Consider the following 19,905-nt stretch of genomic DNA (forward strand, 5'->3'; position numbering starts at 1 on the left):
AAACTGAGATCTGAACTTGTTTTATTACTCACCTACCCTGCAACTAAGAACGTGGCAAAGCTGTCCAGCAGAAGACCACACGATATCTTGTGTTTTTTGGAGGGGGGAGCCTCTGCTATTTCAACTGGTTATTTTATATTTTGGATGGACTTGCATTTGGATCTCATTTAAACCAGACTGCATCACCTGAAGTACATCCGTTGGATGTCAGTCTCTGGGATTTACAACTGTTGATTTACCAATGGAAACCTGCAAAACTATCGCAATACTCAGCCTGGGAGGATCACTTGCACTGATTCATACACACACACACACACTCACACATACATGCAAAATCATACATGCACTCAAACATTTTCTCTCTCTCTCTGCATGCAGTGCCACACATACAAGGCACAAAGGTCAGGGAACATCATCTAACACTGAATGATCTTGGTTACACACACTGTTCAACCTTCGGCACTGTCTTTGTAGCTACACTGGATGACTTTCTTCTCTACGGACACAAACAAACATTTTTTTTGTAGGTTTGTCAGCTTTCTCTGGATTTCCTACTGTTTTTATAGCCTCCTCAGTCCTAAATCATACTGCAAGGATCCTAAACTGTGATCGCACCAGCTTCTTTATACTTTCTGTTCTTTATTTAATTCTCTTCTAACATACTGTATAGGCTGATGTGAGTGGATGACAGGGAGGCATCCTTGCTGTCTGACAGTTTTAAACAGCCAGAATATGCCTGCAAGTGGCAAGTGACCCAAAAAAAGACGTAAAGGTAATTCTGTCACGGTTTCAGGTTAAAAAAGAGACTTCTGAGTTGCATAATTAACTTAAGATACAAAGCAACATTTATGGACTGACGTTAAATCAGTACTTCTCCTTTCTTCTCCTGGCTGTTGTACTAATAAACGTTGTACAACTTTGTTCTATAGAGCCACCACAGCTGTGTGTGAATCTGAATGTAGCTTGACATCATTGTAGATCATTGGTCAGCATATATTTTCCGTTGTTGGTCTGTTTTCCTCTTTGTTCCTCTTTTGTGGGGGCAAGACAAATGGTGGAGTTTACTGTTTTCTGAGTCCCTCGTGCTCTGAAAAATGAAGACAAACTACTGCACAGTGTTGCAGCCTTGCAAAGCACCACTTGTTTTAAGAATGAGGGGGTGTATTGCGGTCCTAAAGGGCCTTTGTCAGTGATTCAGTGAGGCAAGTTACAGGGAGCAGAGCGTTCCCTTCCCTCCAGTTACAGAGAGGGGTTTTCATAGGAAAAGACACTCGAGATGATGCAAGTTTTCTCTAATTCTAACCACAAGCGCACCAATGACACTCGAGGGTCATTCTAGTTCGTGATAGCTTTCCATCTCATTTAGGATGTGATGATTGATCCACAACGCTGCTCCAGGTTCAGATATCTTTTTGGCCTCCTGATGGTGTGGTGTGGGACAGGCCTTGTGGTAACGTGATCCCAGGTCTGCAGTAAGTGCATTTCTCACCCGATAAACAGGGCAGGCTAAAGGTCATTTTGGGAGCAGAGAACAATCATTTGCGTTCATGCTCTCTCTATCTACACTGTGCTCTTTTCATTTATTACTCAACCACTTTCATTTTCCCTCCCTTAGTAACTTTTTGGGTGACTGAGATGGGCAACAATCTAAACCTTCAAAGTATTCCTGATATGTATTACTTTTTCTTCTTCAAACAGCAGTGGTGATGTTTGTGGATTGTTGACCAAAAAAGTTGCCCGAAGAGTCAAAAAGTCATAATTTTACTCTATAAATGAGAAACCACACAATCACCAATTACGTTATTAAGTATCAGAGTGAGGTGGGAGTTTAAATATGGCGTCCTCCTTGGTTGATGTCCCACCTACCACAGTTTGACCTGTAAATAGAAGCTGTTTCTCCAACTCCTTCTCACTATGACATAGTAAAAATGAATACTTTGGTCTGTCACACTGGTATAAAGACAATAATGACATCAGACATCAACCACAGAGGCCACCATATTGCCACCTTGCTCAGTTCCTCCATACTAATCTGGGCCTTTATGTGATCATTCTGCGATTAAAGGAACATTATTTTTTCTTTCTTTTTGTTACCGTCTGTCTGTTCACAGTGTGAAGTCTTTCCACTTTTCATATTTAATGAATAAAACTGTGTTTGCGTTCATAGATGAGCTCCTGACTCTTTGTAACCACATCTACACAAGAACCCATACACTTTAATGTCTAATGGCTTCATGTACTTGTGTAATTAGCTAAACAAGATACAGCCCTTTCCTCTTCAGCTCCCCTCCTCCATCTTCCCACCCCCCTTTTGTTGATGTGCAGCGCGTGGCGTTTTTGTTTTGCACTTGGAGAGAGGTGCTTGGCTGCGGAGTAATAGGTTATCAATACATTGATTGCTGAGATGAAAGCCTGGCTGATGTGTCATTGTGTGCTGTTGGTCTCTGGTGGGAAAAGACACATGGAGACAAGGACAGACGGCCAATATGATGACAGAGACAGACAGCTGACGCACAGTTGATGCATGTGGAGCTCGGGTTTGTGTCTGTGTGTGTCCAGGATATAGAAGAAAGGAACGGTTCCATTGGTTCAAGGAAGACACATGTTGTTAGTCAGAGCTTATATGTTGTTGTGATGTGAGCGCGCATGCATGTGTAGTGGGAGGAGGATTTGGTGCAGTGCGAATCCCCTTTGCAATGGTGCAGCAACTCCCCCCCCTCCCCCCTCCCTATCCAGCTCTCTACCTCCATTTCTGCACGCTGAGGTTTATGTAAAAGCCTTACGTAAGACCATAACACTCACTGGTACCAGCCCACCAGATCAAAGCTAGCGATGCTGACAGTGAGAATGGTGCATGCTGGTGTGCATGTGTATGTGAGCCTCAGCTGATCTCATCATTAATCTGCTGCTGCTTGGGTGCTGGATTTGGACACTCACCCTCATTGTGAGCCATGCTTGTGCCCATGTGTGTGTGTTTGTTTTGGTGCATGAATCTGGTATAAGTGCAAGACAAAGAGGACTTAGTTTGTGCTGAACAACATGGTTCTTATACAAACCATTGAAGACATGAGAACAAGGGAGGGAGTGAGGCAGAAATATGAAGAAAATAGTAGGAGAACAAAATTTGTTGTGAGTATGAGTGAGGGTTTGCTTTTAAACAAAGCTTTTAGCTAGAACATGTCATTTTTGATGAACAGCAGCAACAAGTAACAATAATGGGATAATGATGTGCTACAATGGGGATAGTAGTAGCCCAAGACGAGTCAGTAGATCAGCAAACTAATAATAGTGATGTAATGTCAGTTACAGCTTAATCTGTCGATTATTTGCTAACATTGGCTAACATTAGCTACCAGCCACTGTACCAGACCAAATAAGGCATTAAATGTAAAAAGCCATTAGTGTACCATGGAACACAGGTGAGATATATTGCTTATAAGTTCAAATTTTTATATTTACAGCTCTAATGAAAGAGACAGGATGGTTATTTCTTTGTCAAAATGATAAAACGATCAAGTGTTCATATTTTGTTATACAGCACAATGTAGACAGCCATTTATGTTATAGAATATAATATCGAATATAAAGCACAGGGACACATTTTAGCTAACAAATTCTATGATGCAGGTAGGGTTTCCTTGCCAAGATAAAGGTGTGAGTGCGTGTGTGTATGTGTGTGTGCGTATGATGGAGCCCTAAGCACCGTTCAAAAGCTGTACCCCACATTCTACATGGCAGCCTCTCGACAGTGGTTCCCATAGTAACTCCACTAGGTCAACCAATGAAAAGAGGGGGCTGGGCAGGAAGGAGGATGGGAGAGTGTTTGGGGAGGGGTGGAGGTGGTGGTGGTGGTGGTGGTTTCCGACACAGTGTGCGAGAGACGTGATTGCAGTTGAACTAGTGCAGTAAAACAAATACAAACAAACGCACGCACACACACACACACACACACACACACACACACACACACACACACACACACACACACACTAACCAACACGTTGAAATGCACATGCTGTAGTACACTGTAATCACAGATACAGTGTTGATAGTTGTTTTTGCATATGCACACACACACACACACACACACTCAAAACCTCACCCTTAATCTGTCCTGTCAGAGTGTAAATACCCCTGAATAATCCATCAGCAGGAGCAGGAGAAAAGGAGAAATGCAGTGATTTAGATTTCATTCTCCATACCGCGACCTTTGGCACACATTCCACATGTACAGGTTCCACTCTGCACCACCGGTTCTCACCTCTACAACCTCATGGGAGTCCACCGTTACCATCACCGTTTTTCCTCTGTGTGCATCCCCCTCTCTCTGTTTGTGTTTTGCATGTTTCATCCTCTGTCCTCCCTCACTCCTCTCGTATGATGCCACAGTCCCCGTCAGGGCTCAATAATTCATCCGCAGACAAGCTTTGGACCCTGCGAATGAGCGCTACACCAGTACGACAAGAACATGCAGTATGGTGAGGTGCTGAGTGAAGCTTTAACCCCAAACATGGAAGTCATGTAAATCTGGTTTGTTCTACTTCATCAGTACAACGGAACAAAAGACAAACAAAGAGATTCTCCACAAGACAAGGACAAAGTTTATTTGCATAGCAGTCAAGCAATTCAACATGCTCTATGATGCCACAGCTCCACAGTGACAAAGGTTCGCTTTGAAATGATCAGATGATCGGAAACAAGATATCCAATGAAATTCCAAACTGAGTGGGAGCTTGTGGGTAGCAAAATAAACTATGAATTGAATTATGAATCACAAGATGAGTGAAGACTGAAATTTCCTTTAAGGACTCACAGTCAGGAAGTGAGTTAATGGTCTGATACAATAGCTGCAATTTAGCAGTCAATATCGAATTAACATTATCACTCAACTGAATTTGCGCTGAAACTTTTGTGAGACAAACAACTGGTATGCAGTTGATTTCCTAAACCGATTCCTCTGGTGAACACTTGAGTGTAATTACCAGATAGAAATCAGTTTAACATCATGAGCGCAGCACTAACATGGGTTCTTCCCCTCCCGCGTTGCCTCTCATTTACTGAAAAATTCATTAGGAGGTTGGGCAGGCTGGAGGATACACTACATACAGTATGTGTGGTTGTATTTGTGAGCATGTGTATTGTGGGCAGAGACCCGCAAAATATTCTCTGCACAATTGGCCCGTCAGGTCATATTTCTCTGACCCCTGAGGCCTCACAGTGCACCTGCTATCAGAGATGTAAGGAGATAGAAATGAAACCAGAGGAACAATCTTCATTTTTATGAGGTGATCTGAAAAATGATCTCAAACCCACCACTCAATCTCTGTGGGACCCCAAGGGAAGAGTGTTGAATATCCCTTAATTCTCAATGAAGTCTCAAGAGTAAGTGAGATTGACCAAATGTTTCAGTTCATCATGGCAGAAATGGTGAGTATTTTTGATGTCTCAGAGCAGCTTCTTTGAAGTATTTAATCATCTTAAAACAGGATAGATTTTGGCCAACATGCAAATTCCAAACTGTAAAATGCAGTCCGTGACTAAAAACTAAACCAGAATGTAATTTTTAAAAGTCAGATGCTGTCTGAGTTGTCAGAAAAAATATAAATAAGTGGAAAAAATAAGTCTGAGGCATGTTTTTTTTTTATATTACTGCTAAAGTGTCGCTCTCAAATCTGACACTAATCTCTTTGGATGCTTCTTGTGATGTCACTTTGGTTAAAGTGAGTGATTAAATAGCAAGGTTTCAAATACAAGTTACATGATATGATCCAAGACAATTATAACTGAAGCCTTACATGAACCTTGCGGAACTTAATACATTCTTGTAAAGATTAAAACTGTAACTGACACCTGGGAAATTTTCCGTTCTTAGACGGATGGAGGAGCTCCGTTTTCTTCACCAGTACAACTCGATCTGCTGATTATGGAGACATGGTGTGGTAAATACTGTTTGTTAGTGATATTCCAGCTCGCAGGCACAGTTTCAGAGAGCAAATGTAGGCTACAGCTTAAAGAAGTTTCACAGCCTTCATATTACAAGTTTAATTGAGTTTTCACATTCACAGAGAAGCTCAGTGGGGAAGCATAGTGGTCATAAATTTCATTACAGTATTGCTTAAGCACGTTTTCTAAAACATGGCTATAGTTCACAAAACATAGCGACAATCATCACATCAGTTTGGGCTGTGCAGAACAGTACTTCAATGCAAAAGACTACAAATAACTTAAAACAATCATCTCATCTGTCACAAAGATAAACAGTGCTTCACTGCCAATGAAAATAAGTTTCCCCTTTTCAGTCTCAACTCGGGACAGTCAAAAGGCTAAGGAATTGTGTCACAAAGGAGCAATGTTGAATATCCTCTAGTACCAACAGAACAGCAGTAACAGTAACTTCAAGTACAAAAATAGTTGTTGCTTTGTACAGTAAAGGCAGCAACACAACAATATCATGTTTGTCATCAGTGTAAAAAAAATATGCAAAGTAGAAAACACCATATAAAAGTGAAAAACAAAATATAAAACCACTTCACCACCTCATTTGCCAAACAAGACAGGATCTCTGTCACCCACCTCCCATGCGATATTTGCCTTTACACAATTTACGTAAAACGTCTTGATGAGATAAACGCCAAAGTGTCTCTTGACCTGTTCAATCCTCCACATATTTTTACTAGTCTTTCCTGTTCTACTGTATGTGCAGACTGGTTGTTGTGTCCATCACCAAGAATAGCTCAGTGCATCACTGGTTCTTTTGCAGGCCGTAATTATGTATGAAAGCAGTAAGAAATGTGACTTTCACATTCTATTCTGAGAATAATCATTGCAATTCGAGGATTGTGCCAAAACAACTGAGAAAAACTGTGAAGAATCTCTGTATTTAATATTCATAAAGGTTGCATTCACTTTCTATCCATTTGGACACACACACACACACACACACACACACACACACATTTTCTACTGCACATGTTTGTATACGTAACCCTACACCAAGACATACACCTCACACACCCAAGACAGAATAAAATCAGCTTGGAGGAGCATGGATATCCACAATGATAAAAGTGTACATTTTTTCCTTCTGAATCTCCTTGACTTCATAGTTTAGGGAATTAATCCCATCTTTTTCCATAGTCCACTTGGTTTGGCCCAGTTTGTGAGGATTCTTTGGATTAGGCTCATTGTGCAAGTCTCTCACATGTTTGATCATCTTGTACTTTCCTATCACTGAGTCAGGCCGAGAGACGGACATTCCATGAAAGATAATTCGCTTATAGATATCGTCGTCCTCACCACCCCAGCCCCAGTAAGTGTTTGGGAAGCCATTAATCTTCAAGAATTGGCTCTTGGACAGTGAAGAAACCCCACCAAAGTAGGTTTTGTAGGGTAAGTGGAAGTTAAATTTGTCCATAGCCACAGCCAAGTGTCTGGGATTGTCAAAGCATCTATAGAGGTTACGGTCGTCAAGAGGAATCAGATCTATGTCAGAGAAAACAAAGCACTCATAATCATATTCCTTCAGTACTTCAGTATAGCCGACATTCAACAGTTTAGCCCGGTTGAACACTCCATCTCCATACTGGTTGATGATGTACACGCCGTAGTCCAGCTGCTGTCGCATCAGTATTGGATGGAGGTAATACAGCCATTGCTTCAGGTGCTCATGCCGATTTCGGAATGGTATGATGATGGCCACCTATATGGATGATATAAGTATGATGGTTTTAACATAAACATAGAGAATCACTGCAATGTTTTATCCTTAGAATCCCTCTAATATCAGTGAGTCTTTCAGCAGTGAACTGTAGGGTATGATGAAGTTGAACTTTTAACTTTAAGGGGGATTACGTGGTATTTTGAAGAACCATTTGAAGAATTAATTTCCCTATAAGCGCCCTCTCTTTTTTCACTTTTGAATTTACTCACAATTTTTTTTATTACTTCATTTTAAAAAAGTGAAAATAAAAATATGATCAAATCATTAAAACCCCACTAAAGTTGCCCACAATGCTGATAATATGCATTGCCTGTGCTACATACAATTAGTTTGATGATATAGTTATCATCATTTTGACTCAAATACTACATCCTGTGTATGGAATATGCTGAAGTCAAGTTTTGACCTTTTTGAATTAGGTTCCAAGTATCTAAAATTGTAGAAAACTGTCCCAGAGCTGTCAGTTACTGTTTTATCTGTACTTTTGTTCTTTATTGTGATAATTTAATCATTTGGCTCTCCATCCATTCACTTACCTTCTGTCGGGAGATACAGTCTGGTGGTTTGTAATGTCCCCCTAGCTCAAGAGAAGTACCAATATCCACTCTTATCTCATCCAAGGTCCGTTTATTATTGAACTCCACAAGGAGAGGACCCACAAGTTTTGGAGGGGTGTCAGGGCAGGGTCCCAAAGCCTTTTGAGCTGGCACCTGTGTCGTCTCTTGGCTGGCTTTTTTCTCTGCAGTCATGTTCCACAGCTGTTCCACACGTTCTTTAATCAGCCGGGAAAGGGTGTTGTTTTCATTTGCCACATGATATGGCTTAGAAAAAAAAGTGCTGTTTTTGCCATAGAATAGAAGCACAACAAAGCATGCCAGACTGAGGAAAGCGAAAAGGGCCACCAGCTGAAAAAGTTTTCTCAGCATTTTTGCCACCCCTGAAGTTCAGTACTGTATGAAAAACAGCTCTCGCACAACTCTGCTTCCCACATTTGTCTTTGCAAGTCAAAGGTTTCACAAACACAGGAGCAGCCAGACAGGTTTTTATTTTCTGTGAGCAGCTTCCTTGTTCAGGTCAGCTGATCAGGTTGGGCCTCACACCTGTTGTTAATAATTAATAATGCTTTTTAAGTTACCCAGAATCTAGTGACTGGTTCAGTTGAAAGTGTATTGCTATGCATTATTACATTAGTTTGCATGTTATCTCGAAGTACTCTTAGACCGATACTCTTAGACCGCTTTTATATTTCAATTCATATCAAACAAAAACAAAACAATATAGTAATGCACAAACAGAAAAGGTGGTTAGTTACCGGCTAAATGGTCTTTAAAAAAATACAGTATCACTACTATAAATAATAAAGCAATGATAATACCTCCTGTATGTTGTCAAATGGGGCCCTCTACTGGTAAGTGATTGTGCTTGCTGAATCTCCTGAGTGTCCTTTGTGAAACCGGAAAGACCAGCAAGTTATCCACGAGAAGTCCTCAAAGAACAAGCTCCCAGCCCTGAACGACGTCCTCAGCCAGATCCTTCAGAGTAAATCTGAGATGCAGTCCAGCTACTCAAACTTGTCCACACCTACCATTTGACATGTGCGGGCTTTCCTGTGATTCTGACTGTTGTCACTATTCATTTAGAAATAGTTTGCCGCAGGAATGCAAAGTCTTGAAAGGACAGGGCTGTCCTGTGCCAAGTGGTGCAAGACTGAAGGTGTTTGTGCCTGCAGTAAATTTCTCCCTAGGGACGTCGCTGATAAGTATCCTACACTGCAGCTGACTTCCTATTTATGTGCAGGTGGACCAATCGCAGGGTCAGTAATGGGAGCGCCATGAAATACGAGGAACCTGGTTCTATGTAAATGCAAATAAGTGAGAAGGGTATTAGTTGCACTTGTTACACCAAGCTTTGCTTCCTTAACAGCAGGAACAAAGCAACAGCTGTTCAAAAAGGAGTGTGTTTAGCAGAGGACCAACACAGTAGTGGGATCTGCCAATAAAAAGTTAAGTTATTGAGAAGTTTTAAGGGTCCCTTATTAAGTAAAATGCACTTTTTAATGTCTTTTTATGTCTGTTCATCATAAATATGTGTCCCTGGTGTGCTAAGAGACCGCCACACTCTGAGTAAAGACCGTCCTCTCTCTTGTTCTCCTGCTACATCTTCCAGTAGATGTGCGAGAAAACATGCTCTTTGGATGTGGCCCCGCTTATGATGTCATAAGGGGATCTATTAATCATGTAACCTCCTCCTGGCCTTCAGCAGGCCGACTGTCCCCGCATTGTTTTCTCCTCACTAACACCAGCTCCTGGTAACATGAAGATGTCTGAGGCAAAGCAGCAGATTGTTTTGTTCTTCTGCAACAGAGCATTCAGACACGGGCTGAAAACAGCTGCAGCAGCCATGTCTGCTATGAGAACAATAATATGTTTTTTGACCATTAAACCATGTAAACCTGTTCTAGTAGGACTTCCAAATACAAGTAGGAGCTTTAAAATGAGCAGAACATGGGACCGTTATATAATTAGGAGGATATATTGTTTGTTATCACACTGGTAATCTATAAACTTCTACTTTTAATCATCTTGTGCATCCATACATTGTATGAAACCAACCAAATAACATTTGAAATTAGCCGAAGATCCAGTTCAGGTTACAGAATCTGATGGGTCACAAGTTTTTGTTGGATTCAGGTTAGTGGCAGACATTTAGAAATACAACATATAAACAGCTGATGGAGCCAAATTTGTCTTGTCTCTTATTTTAGCTCATGTAGGACATACAGAAGCATCTGTATTAAAATAAGACTAACCACTCCATAACCTCTTAAAAACTACATCTAGCACTGTTACATATTAGAAAAAAAAAAAAACTGTGTGCTGGGTGTAATATAAATATTACTGAACCTGTTGCTTGAAAGGATTTAATAACCACAGTGCCTTGTTCTGTCATAAGCCAACCGAAAACACAGATAAACTGGATACAGTCATGTTACTTTAAGATCCACAGGGGAGCACTGAAGGTCACAAGAGTCCTGCTGCACCCATAATAAACTACACTCATTTAAATCAAATGTGCTGACAGTGACCCCTAGTGGCACTTTTTATTTTAGCAAGACATTGTAACTGAAGTTACAGTTGCAGAGTTGCAGCTCCTTCGCCCCAGTACCCTCCAGGGCCTCTGCATTATTTGTTTTTTCATTATTTTCTCTTTACTTTGACTGTTTCATCACTCCCTGATTCGTGTACAATCTTGTTTTTCCTGTGTGGTGGTTCCTTGCCTGTATGAGCTTTGTGTCATCATCCTGCTCACTCCTCGAACAAGAAAAGCAGGCAGACTGAGTGACGGGCGGCTGCAATTTAGCAGGGAATGTTTGTTCAGACACAAGCTGCTAGTTTAGTTGTGACAGTGTGGTTGAGTAAACCATGGTTTCTGAGAGCAGAATAATCAGGTTTAAGAGACCACTGAGTTTGTCCCAAACAATGCACGATGTGTCTAAAGCACTAAACCGCATCGCTGCTAATGGCCATGCTGCTCCATTTGGTCCCATGAACCAAGGTGCTTTTTAAATGTGGATTTGAGTTTTTTTCACCACCTTGTCATTTTGAATGCAAGTGTTCTCCCGGGTGACATGAAAAGCACTAGTTGTTTCAACCAAAATTGGCGCCTTGGGCAGACTTTGCTCAAAAAAGTGCTTCTTAAAAGAGCTCTGTGTTCAGTTCAGTGAGGGTTGCTCGTGTGGTGGAAAGACAGCTGAAATGAGGGCAGTGTGGTGTCATGTGTGTGAGCTTGCCACCACTGTGCCTTCTGACAGGGTTTTTATTTTATTTTTCAGACTACATTTTTCTGTTTTAGTAACTGCAGTGAAAAAACAATACAATAAAAACGAAAAAAAACCCAAATCCAGTTTAGTTTGTGTTCTGTTCTAAGACCGTACCACATAGAAGTAAAGATGATTTTCTTCTTCTCCACCATTTAGACAAAACTATCATCCCTAATTGTTCTTAGCAGTATAAATTGTGTCCTTTCCAAATTAAGGGTTACTGAAGCTAAGTAGGACTTGTAATGTATTCCCATGCTATCCAGTAGCTACTTATCTTTATGTAAACCATGGCTTTAAGTAGAGTTAATACACGGCTGGTGAGAAATAAGCAACTATTCCCACAGTTCCTGACATTTTCCCAGGACTTTGATGGAGATGTTCCTTTGTCCCTTGTCTGTCTGTTTAAACCATTAACTAATGGTTCATCATGTTCCCCGTGGGGATTCTTTTTTATTTTCATTACTCCTTCAGTTATGCAATATACATGGTTAATATGTTGATGTTGGCTCTCAAGTGAACTTGAGTTCTCAGGGCTGAAAAATAGCCTGAAGTGCCAACCAAGATGTTAAATGTTTGCTTAAATCATAATTCCGTCTAAAAGTGTTCGGTTAGCAACCATAAAAGCTGAACTTTTTGACTCCTCAAAAAACTAAAATAATATATGGCTTCTTTTCCAGCCTGAGACATTTTTATTAGCGGTTTGTGGTAGATGTTTGAGACAGGACAGTGAGAAGAAAGTGTTATAAGTGAAAGATTACTCTTCTGGAGTGAAGGTGTGAAACAGTTTACAGTTTGGTGCAGAGACGTGATCACACTAGAGGGACCAAACCACCCGTAGGCACACATTATTATTTGTTACTTTGTTAGGAGGACAACTTGCAGTGCCTAGTAGTTCATGTAATGTAAGTGAAGTAATGTAAGATATCAGGAAAACAGTCTTGTGTACCACCACTAGAGGGTGCTCGTATATCACCAATAAAGGACGGGCACACAATGAGCCACACTGTACTATACGGGAAGTTGCTCTGAGATTACAGAGATTTGGTGTTCCTGTTCGTGGGATCTCTGCACACACACACACATATACACAAACATATGACCTACAAGCTCATGCACAATAATGTGTGTGTTTATGCATGTTACTGAGCATGTGTGTCTCTTTCTGAGAAAATTCTGCTTTCTATTCTTAACCACACACTTTTGGATAAATGGGCTGCTGTTTGTAGAGAAACCTGATCCGGAGGCCTCTATAGATGGAATCCAGCTCTGGTTTGAAAATTTTAACAGAATTCTTTTCTTTTTTTTTTGCACCTCCTCCCACTTATTCTTTTGCTTCTATTTTTTTTTTGCTGCTCCCACCAACGTGAGTTTCAGAACAAGAATAATGCTTACTGAGACACATTTGTAGCCTGAGAAGTCTTCTTGCTGGATGTACATCCAACCCAAACTGTGCTAGCAAGACTAGTAAACCCCTGCTGACAACCACACAAGTCTTGGCTGGCACTGTGGCATCTCTTTGGAGGTGGAAGGGTCTGCTTTTCTTGGACCCAGATTTCACTTAGCATGCGCACTTGTGGTGTCAGGGCAACAGTAATGCAAAACCTATATAATTTCTTAATTAAATAGACGAGTAGAATGTTAAAACAAGTGCTTCCCTTTACTCAGAAGTTTATACAATTCATCCAAGATTTTTTGCATGAATTCTGTGGTGGTGATACAGAACCATTTTCCCTGTTTTAATCAGGGTTGTGTTGAACAGTACTCTTTCTGTTCCATGTGAACTGGATACAGTGAATCAGTAGGATAGTGTGATAATTATCGTAATAACACGGTGCACCACATACACTGTTCATTTCTGCAAATACCAGGACTTTCAAACACTCAATTCATTTTCACCCAGGTCACACTCAATCTATTTGATACTGAAATTACTGTAAATAGCTCTGGTCTTTTCAGTCAGACACAGCAGAGACCACAAGAGTGCCAAAAATAGAATAACAATGCTCGATCTCTGGTGGAAAAGACATTATTTAAGAAAATATGAGATAAGATAAGATATTCCTTTATTAGTCCCACGACAGGGAAATTTACAATGTCACAGCAGACAGGAGGAGATATAAAAAAAATATGCTTATGCATCATGCTTTTAGAGATTTTTGTAACTTGAAATGTCAAAGTCGAATGTCAAGTATTTTCGGCCTAGTGCAGAGTCTCGCACAAGCTTGCAAGCTGCAGGACAGCATATTCCCCCACCATCTGAAAATCTGAATACATTGCATACATGCATTTACAGCAGTAATATAGACTCGTGCAAACACACACACACTCATACTCAACCACAGCTCCTAAAACAGCTCTAGTTACAGCCTGAACTCAGCAGTTTAGTGAAACATGATGCCCAGACCATAAAAGTGTGTTTGTGTGTGTGTGTGTGTGTGTGTGTGTGTGTGTGTGTGTGTGTGTGTACGTGCGTGTGTGTGGTTTTGAGTGGTCTCAGCTGTGTGGGACACACTGCAATGACAGCCAATCAGAGCTAATTCAAAATCAGAGTGGTTTTGACGGCTCCATGGTCTACCCGGGGGAACAAAGCCATTTGTGTGTGTGTGTGTGTGTGTGTGTGTGCACACCTATCAACCTTACTCTGCACTCCACCTGCTTCTCATTGCCCCAATGGTCTGACAAAATCTGTTTTTTGATATTCAGCATTTGTGTTCCAAAGCTTTTACTCCACAGGCACGAAATGATGGAAATGTATGAAAGTTATTTGAATTTCAATTGAAAATCAAATAAATCAATTAAAAAAACTCTCTTTGCTTTGCTGCTTATTGAACCTCTTTCTCATGTTAACAGCACATAGCAGAGCTCTCAGCTATCAGGTTGAATGTGAAATTTCCTACTAAAGTTCTATTGATCATGATCACCTGAGTTTAATGTTGTGCAAATGAACCGTGACTCCCAGTCACATGCAGACTAATGTTTGACTGAATTAAAAAGACAAGACCCTTCAAAACTCTCATATCCTCATCCATTTATCACGTTGTTTCTATTCTTTTCCTTACATAAAGGAAAGTTAGTGCCACACCATTAATCTCAGGGTGTGTTCACGTCTGCAGTGCTTGATCATTTGGTTGAAACCTAACTTTAACAGTAGTCATGGGTAGAAAATCACCCCAGACAATGTTCAATAATAATAGAAATATCTTTTATATTAGTGTTTTATAAAGTAACATGTTTGCAAACTGCTAAAAGTTGCTTTAGCTCTTTTTTCAAAATTGCACATCAGTATTTGTTACTGATTGATAATAATGTGTGTATCCTTTTCATTTTGAACAACTAAAAAATACATTTGTGATAGTTTTAAGATAAAGCTTGAGCTTGTTGTTAAAATAACCATAATTTAGTTTGGGTACATAACAGTGACAGTAATAAAAAACACTGGGTGAAAACAAACCCTTGGCACAGGATAAGTTCCAGTGTCTTTATAACTAGTTTTGTGTGACAGAACCCAAACAAACCAAAGGCTGTTAACACAGATATGAACTGAGAATCAACTTGTTCACTGGACAGTTTTGAAGAGATGTCATCCTGCGTTGTGGTGCAGCATGGCCCCAAGTGGGAAAATCCAAATAAAGTCTATTTTGGTGATCTTAAACAAGTCATGCCACATTACTGGGCTCAAAGGCTGTATTTATCTTCACTGGTGGTCTGACCAGTAAAGAGCTAACATAGAAATATTTGGACATGGACATTAGGCCTCATCCCTTATAATAACAAAATGGCCACTTGAAACACTTGAAGGAGAAGACATACCACAACTGGTGAAATGGCAACTGTTATTAGAGGGTGAATCAGATAAATATGTCAAGTTTAGGGTCTCACACATTCAAATAAATCAACCCAAAATAATAAAAAACGCTTGCTGAGGTAGGATTTGGTTTACAGTTTTTGATTTTTTTTTCCTTAGTTACGCCGGGTACACATTTGAGCAGAGACACTACCTCAGTTCTTTTTTCCGCCAACTTTACCGAGGCTACTAGAAATCCAGGTTAAGCGCCTTGCTCAAGAGCAGGATTCGTTCACTCTCCTGCCTATGTCTTCATAGCTTGTCCAGGTATTTGATCAAGCAGCTTTGTGGTCACAAGTCTGCCACTCCAGCCTTCAGGTTCCGACCATTTGCACTGTTTAAGAGAAAGCTGAGTTGGAAACTTCAGTTTCTCTGAAGCTGGAGAAACATCACCCCCAAGTCACAGGGCTGGGGGTGAAAACCCAGGGAGGGAAAACCGACAGCCGCCGCCCTCTGCTCCCCTTATCATCCATCACTCTCATTTTCTATGGTGACGTGGAGCCTGCGTTCTCCCAATAGGCCCCAGGGCGATGTGTCAGTAGCGAGTGGAGAACGAAGGCGAAGCGCTCAATTAGGGCCCATTGACGTATGGTCTTCACGCCTAACTATCTTCTTCTCCCCTCCCTGATAGGTAGCTCTGTAGAAGCTCACTCTCCCTCACTTGTGCGCTCAGTTGCAGAATTGCTACCTCGAACACCCACACACTAGCTGTCTCGCTCACTCACACACTCGTTCGCTCATTTCCCTCTTCATTAACGCAGGTCCTTTCTATCTCAGGTAGATAGCCTTCCATGCTCATCTATTCGCCTGCCAACATTTTACAATGCGGTCCTCCCTGTTCTCTCCTTGCGGGATGAGAATAGCTATTCACCAACACTGTCATTCACTCTGGATTTGACATAATAGTTGCTTTTGACTTTACGCCAATGCATTCATTCATTCCACCTGTATTTAAACCTTATCTTCAGTGACGTCAAGAGCGCATTTGACTGAAACAACAGGACAGACAACAGAATAAATAACTAATGAGAAAACGAAACACAAACAAAAACTTGTTTGTAATCATGGTTTTAAATTGACCTAATTGTGGTAAGTTGCATTGGTGTGTTGTAAAATCTTCCAAGAGTGTGAAGCTCAAAAACTAAAAGCAGTTTTCCCAAACGTGGTGTTTGTTTGCACGTGGGACTAAGGAGGGACATGGGAGCATCAGACTATCACTTGAATGGCTGGAATACGTACAAATAACATTATGCATTACAGATGAACAGTTCCATTGTTTGCAGAGACTGAATGGAAACACAGATCTGCTCAGATGAGTTTGTCTTCTAAAATCGGTTGCTTCAGTGAAATTACAAAAACATTAGTGGAAATAACAATAGCTACAGATAAACGATACCCCACAGCAAGAAGCCTATAGGCAATATTCTGTGTTACTCAGGTGGTATCTTTTTTTTTTTAAATGCTACATGGTACCATACAAACGTGCCACTAAAAAAAAGCAAACAAGTGTAATCATTTCAAAATGTCAAATTATTAGTTAAATTACAATACATTTTCATTCGGGATGAAAACAAGCCGAACTTGACATAATTGCTAATGTTTTAATTAATTAGCCCCAAGCTAATTGAATATAAATGAATAAAAAAGAATGAATATGAATTATAAATTGAGCACAAATGAAAGAACACATAGCTTTTTGAAAGTGATTTTAATTCTGTCATGATTGTTGCTTTGGTTGATAAGCCATTTTCAAAACAGGCATTACGTCATCATTGGAAACGCACAGGTGTGACTGATTAATTAAGGCTGCGCCATCTTTTTCCACTTGCCTGAGTTATTTGGACTTTTAACTTTTACATTTGGAGCCATACTTTGTATACTAAGGTCAAATGTATGCTGAGTTACATCTGCTCGAACTGTTTTTATTTATTTATTTTTTATTTATTCTATAAGTTTGGAGTTGGTTTAGTTTTACCTGGAGGTTAAAGGCCGTGCGGGGGTCAAAGTTGAGCCACCGCTCGACATTTCTAGCTTACCGGAGGATTACAGGAGACGTTAGGCTAGCATGGCGCAGAAGACAGCAGAAAACAAAAAGACGAACGAAAATGTGCACAAGTGACAGGAAATGTGATGCTTCAGCTGGAGCCATGCGAGGAGACCGACTACGAACCGTCAAAGTCAGACTTGGGAGTTAACTCCATGGGATGTTTGAGTGACAAGGTTCCAAAGATGGATTCCGCCGACCCGAGAAGGATGTCCAGCTGCGAAGAAGATCACTGCTAAAAGGTCAGGGCTTTATTTTAGACGCTGTGTTGGTGTGTATTTGTTCATAAGACTTGACGTAAACACTCAGGCTTTGTTCAGTTTGCTCGGTGTCCCTCTCATTATCTCTGAAAGTGGTTGGCAACACCGTTTTCGACATAGTTCACAGGCTCATCTTCGCTGAGGGACCATTTGATCACATTTGCATTCTCGTGCTGTGCAGTGATGGTTATTAAGTGCAAATACAGTGAGCTTCTTTGTCATCTCAGACTGCTGTTTCTATGGTGTAGTGATACTAAAGTTGAAGCTTTGGCATCGCATTGCCTCTTGGTATGACACTCCTGCTTATAAATGCCAGTGAATCTGATATTTTTTATGTTTTCCTACTTAATACAGCTGTGAGGTAGCTGTCTTTAATCACACCTACATTAAAATGAGCACGGCCGACATGAATATGTTTGACAGCTCCTCTGTGCCAAATTACAGCCTGCAGCACAGGTTGTTTTTGCAGTTTTGTGTATTGTTATGTAGGACTAAGGCATAATGTTTATAAAGAAAGGAGTGTCTGTTTGAACTGTAGTGCCAGGAAGGTCTGGACAGGATTTTGGTGGCTTCTTTTTCACGACCAGTGAACAAAATAGGCCTATAGGATTTCAAAAGCAGTCTTCAAACAACTGGAGGCATGGTACACCAGCTAAATGTACAGCTTGTATTGTATTGTATTGTATTTTATTGTGTAATTAGTTAGGCTATTGGTTTCAAAACATTGCGCCAAATGCCTGCAGGTGAAAATTAGCCAGCTGGCTAACACAGGCACATTACAGTAATGTTGATGAATGTGCGTTGTCCTCCTGTTCATCATCCTCGGCCCTAACGCGGTGCAGTACGACTGTTTGTCTTCATGACAGATTCACACAGTGTTGTTCCAGCAGGGCTGCTTCATCTGAGACACGTGCAGAGATAGCTTGATTAGGCTACATTAAAACCCCAAATGGTGCAAATAGCATCTGACGACCAGTGATCATCAGATAAGTTAAACACAGGCAATTGGGGTTGTTGTTGCCTGTACAAGTGTTTTTGACAGGCTGAAAGTAGAGTTAAAAACCTTTTCATCTGCGTGTGTCTGAATGCAAGCGTTATTGTAAAGCTGACAGTAATGTCGTTGAAAATGCAAAAGTTTATAGCCTAATTTTAGCAGTTTCATGCAACTTTCTGAGGAACTGGGTGTCTGTCTCCCCTTTTTGTATTTTACTGTGCTGAATTAATTCTAGTAATTAACAGGAAATGTTCTGCGCTGTGAAGAATCTGTGACAATCTTTGAATCTTCTCAGAGCAGAAGAAGAAATGCAGTCTGTAGGTCTCTTACCTCCATTACTACTCCTCCTCTCCCCCCGCTTGTTCTTCTACTCCCTTTTCCCTACCTCCTTCCTCTTGACATGTGTCACATTTTGGGCTTCTGCTCTCGAGGGATAAATGCCAGATTACATGGTGTAGTATTTTTATCCGTAGTACATTAACCGGTGGAGCTTACAGCATCAAAGCTCGGAGGAGATCATCACACAAGCACGCACACACACACACACACACACATTCAATCACACACACACACACACACATTCAATCACACACACACACACACACACTCAGTCACACACAGACACGCATATCAGAACTGCAACAGAGGGTGTAAAGTGCCTCCTTTGATCTCTCCCTCCCTCCTATTCCTAATTACCCCAGTGACACATATACATGCAAAGACACACAATGCACAGATGCCTTACCATGTACTCACACATCCACACAAAGAAATGAATACATCTTGGGAATCCATGAAATCTAAATCCATGAAAAAATGGTGAATTAGATGTCAGATGTTCATCTGCCAAAACCTGAACAAAAGCAGCTTGCAGGGTGCGTGATTACACATTACTCATTCTGAAATTATGGCGATATTACAAACACCTTCACTAAATATGCAGAAAATCATGAGCTGATAGAGCTGTAAGATATCCATGCAGCTGCTTCCAGCCTCTTGAATCGGTGTCTGTTTTCTCAGTGAGGTCATGTACAACCGCTCTGTATTAGCAACAAATGACGTTGCTCCTTCCCCGACAGATACTTTTGTGTACCAATTCATTTCAGCAATAGACAACTTTAAGGAAATGGTTAGAGGTTCCATTGACATTAACACCCAAAAGTTCACATTGAAGGTAAATGTCATAATCTGCAATCATTGCTCTCAAACAATGGTACATTAGG

The 19,905-nt window shown here is 40.7% G+C and overlaps 1 protein-coding gene across 1 annotated transcript; it reads right to left on the bottom strand.

Annotated features, from left to right (window-relative positions):
- Positions 1-6,992: 6,992 nt before the first annotated feature.
- Positions 6,993-8,724, bottom strand: LOC139221051 (beta-1,4-galactosyltransferase 1-like). The gene is made up of 2 exons (XM_070852954.1): positions 8,257-8,724; positions 6,993-7,699 (listed from the first exon to the last, which is right to left on the bottom strand). Exons 1-2 carry the CDS (start codon positions 8,644-8,646, stop codon positions 7,031-7,033), a joined length of 1,059 nt encoding a protein of 352 aa, XP_070709055.1. The 5' UTR covers positions 8,647-8,724; the 3' UTR covers positions 6,993-7,030.
- Positions 8,725-19,905: the final 11,181 nt, after the last annotated feature.

This window comes from Pempheris klunzingeri, chromosome 21 (genome assembly GCF_042242105.1).
Source record: "Pempheris klunzingeri isolate RE-2024b chromosome 21, fPemKlu1.hap1, whole genome shotgun sequence".
Taxonomy (NCBI): Eukaryota; Metazoa; Chordata; class Actinopteri; order Acropomatiformes; family Pempheridae; genus Pempheris; species Pempheris klunzingeri.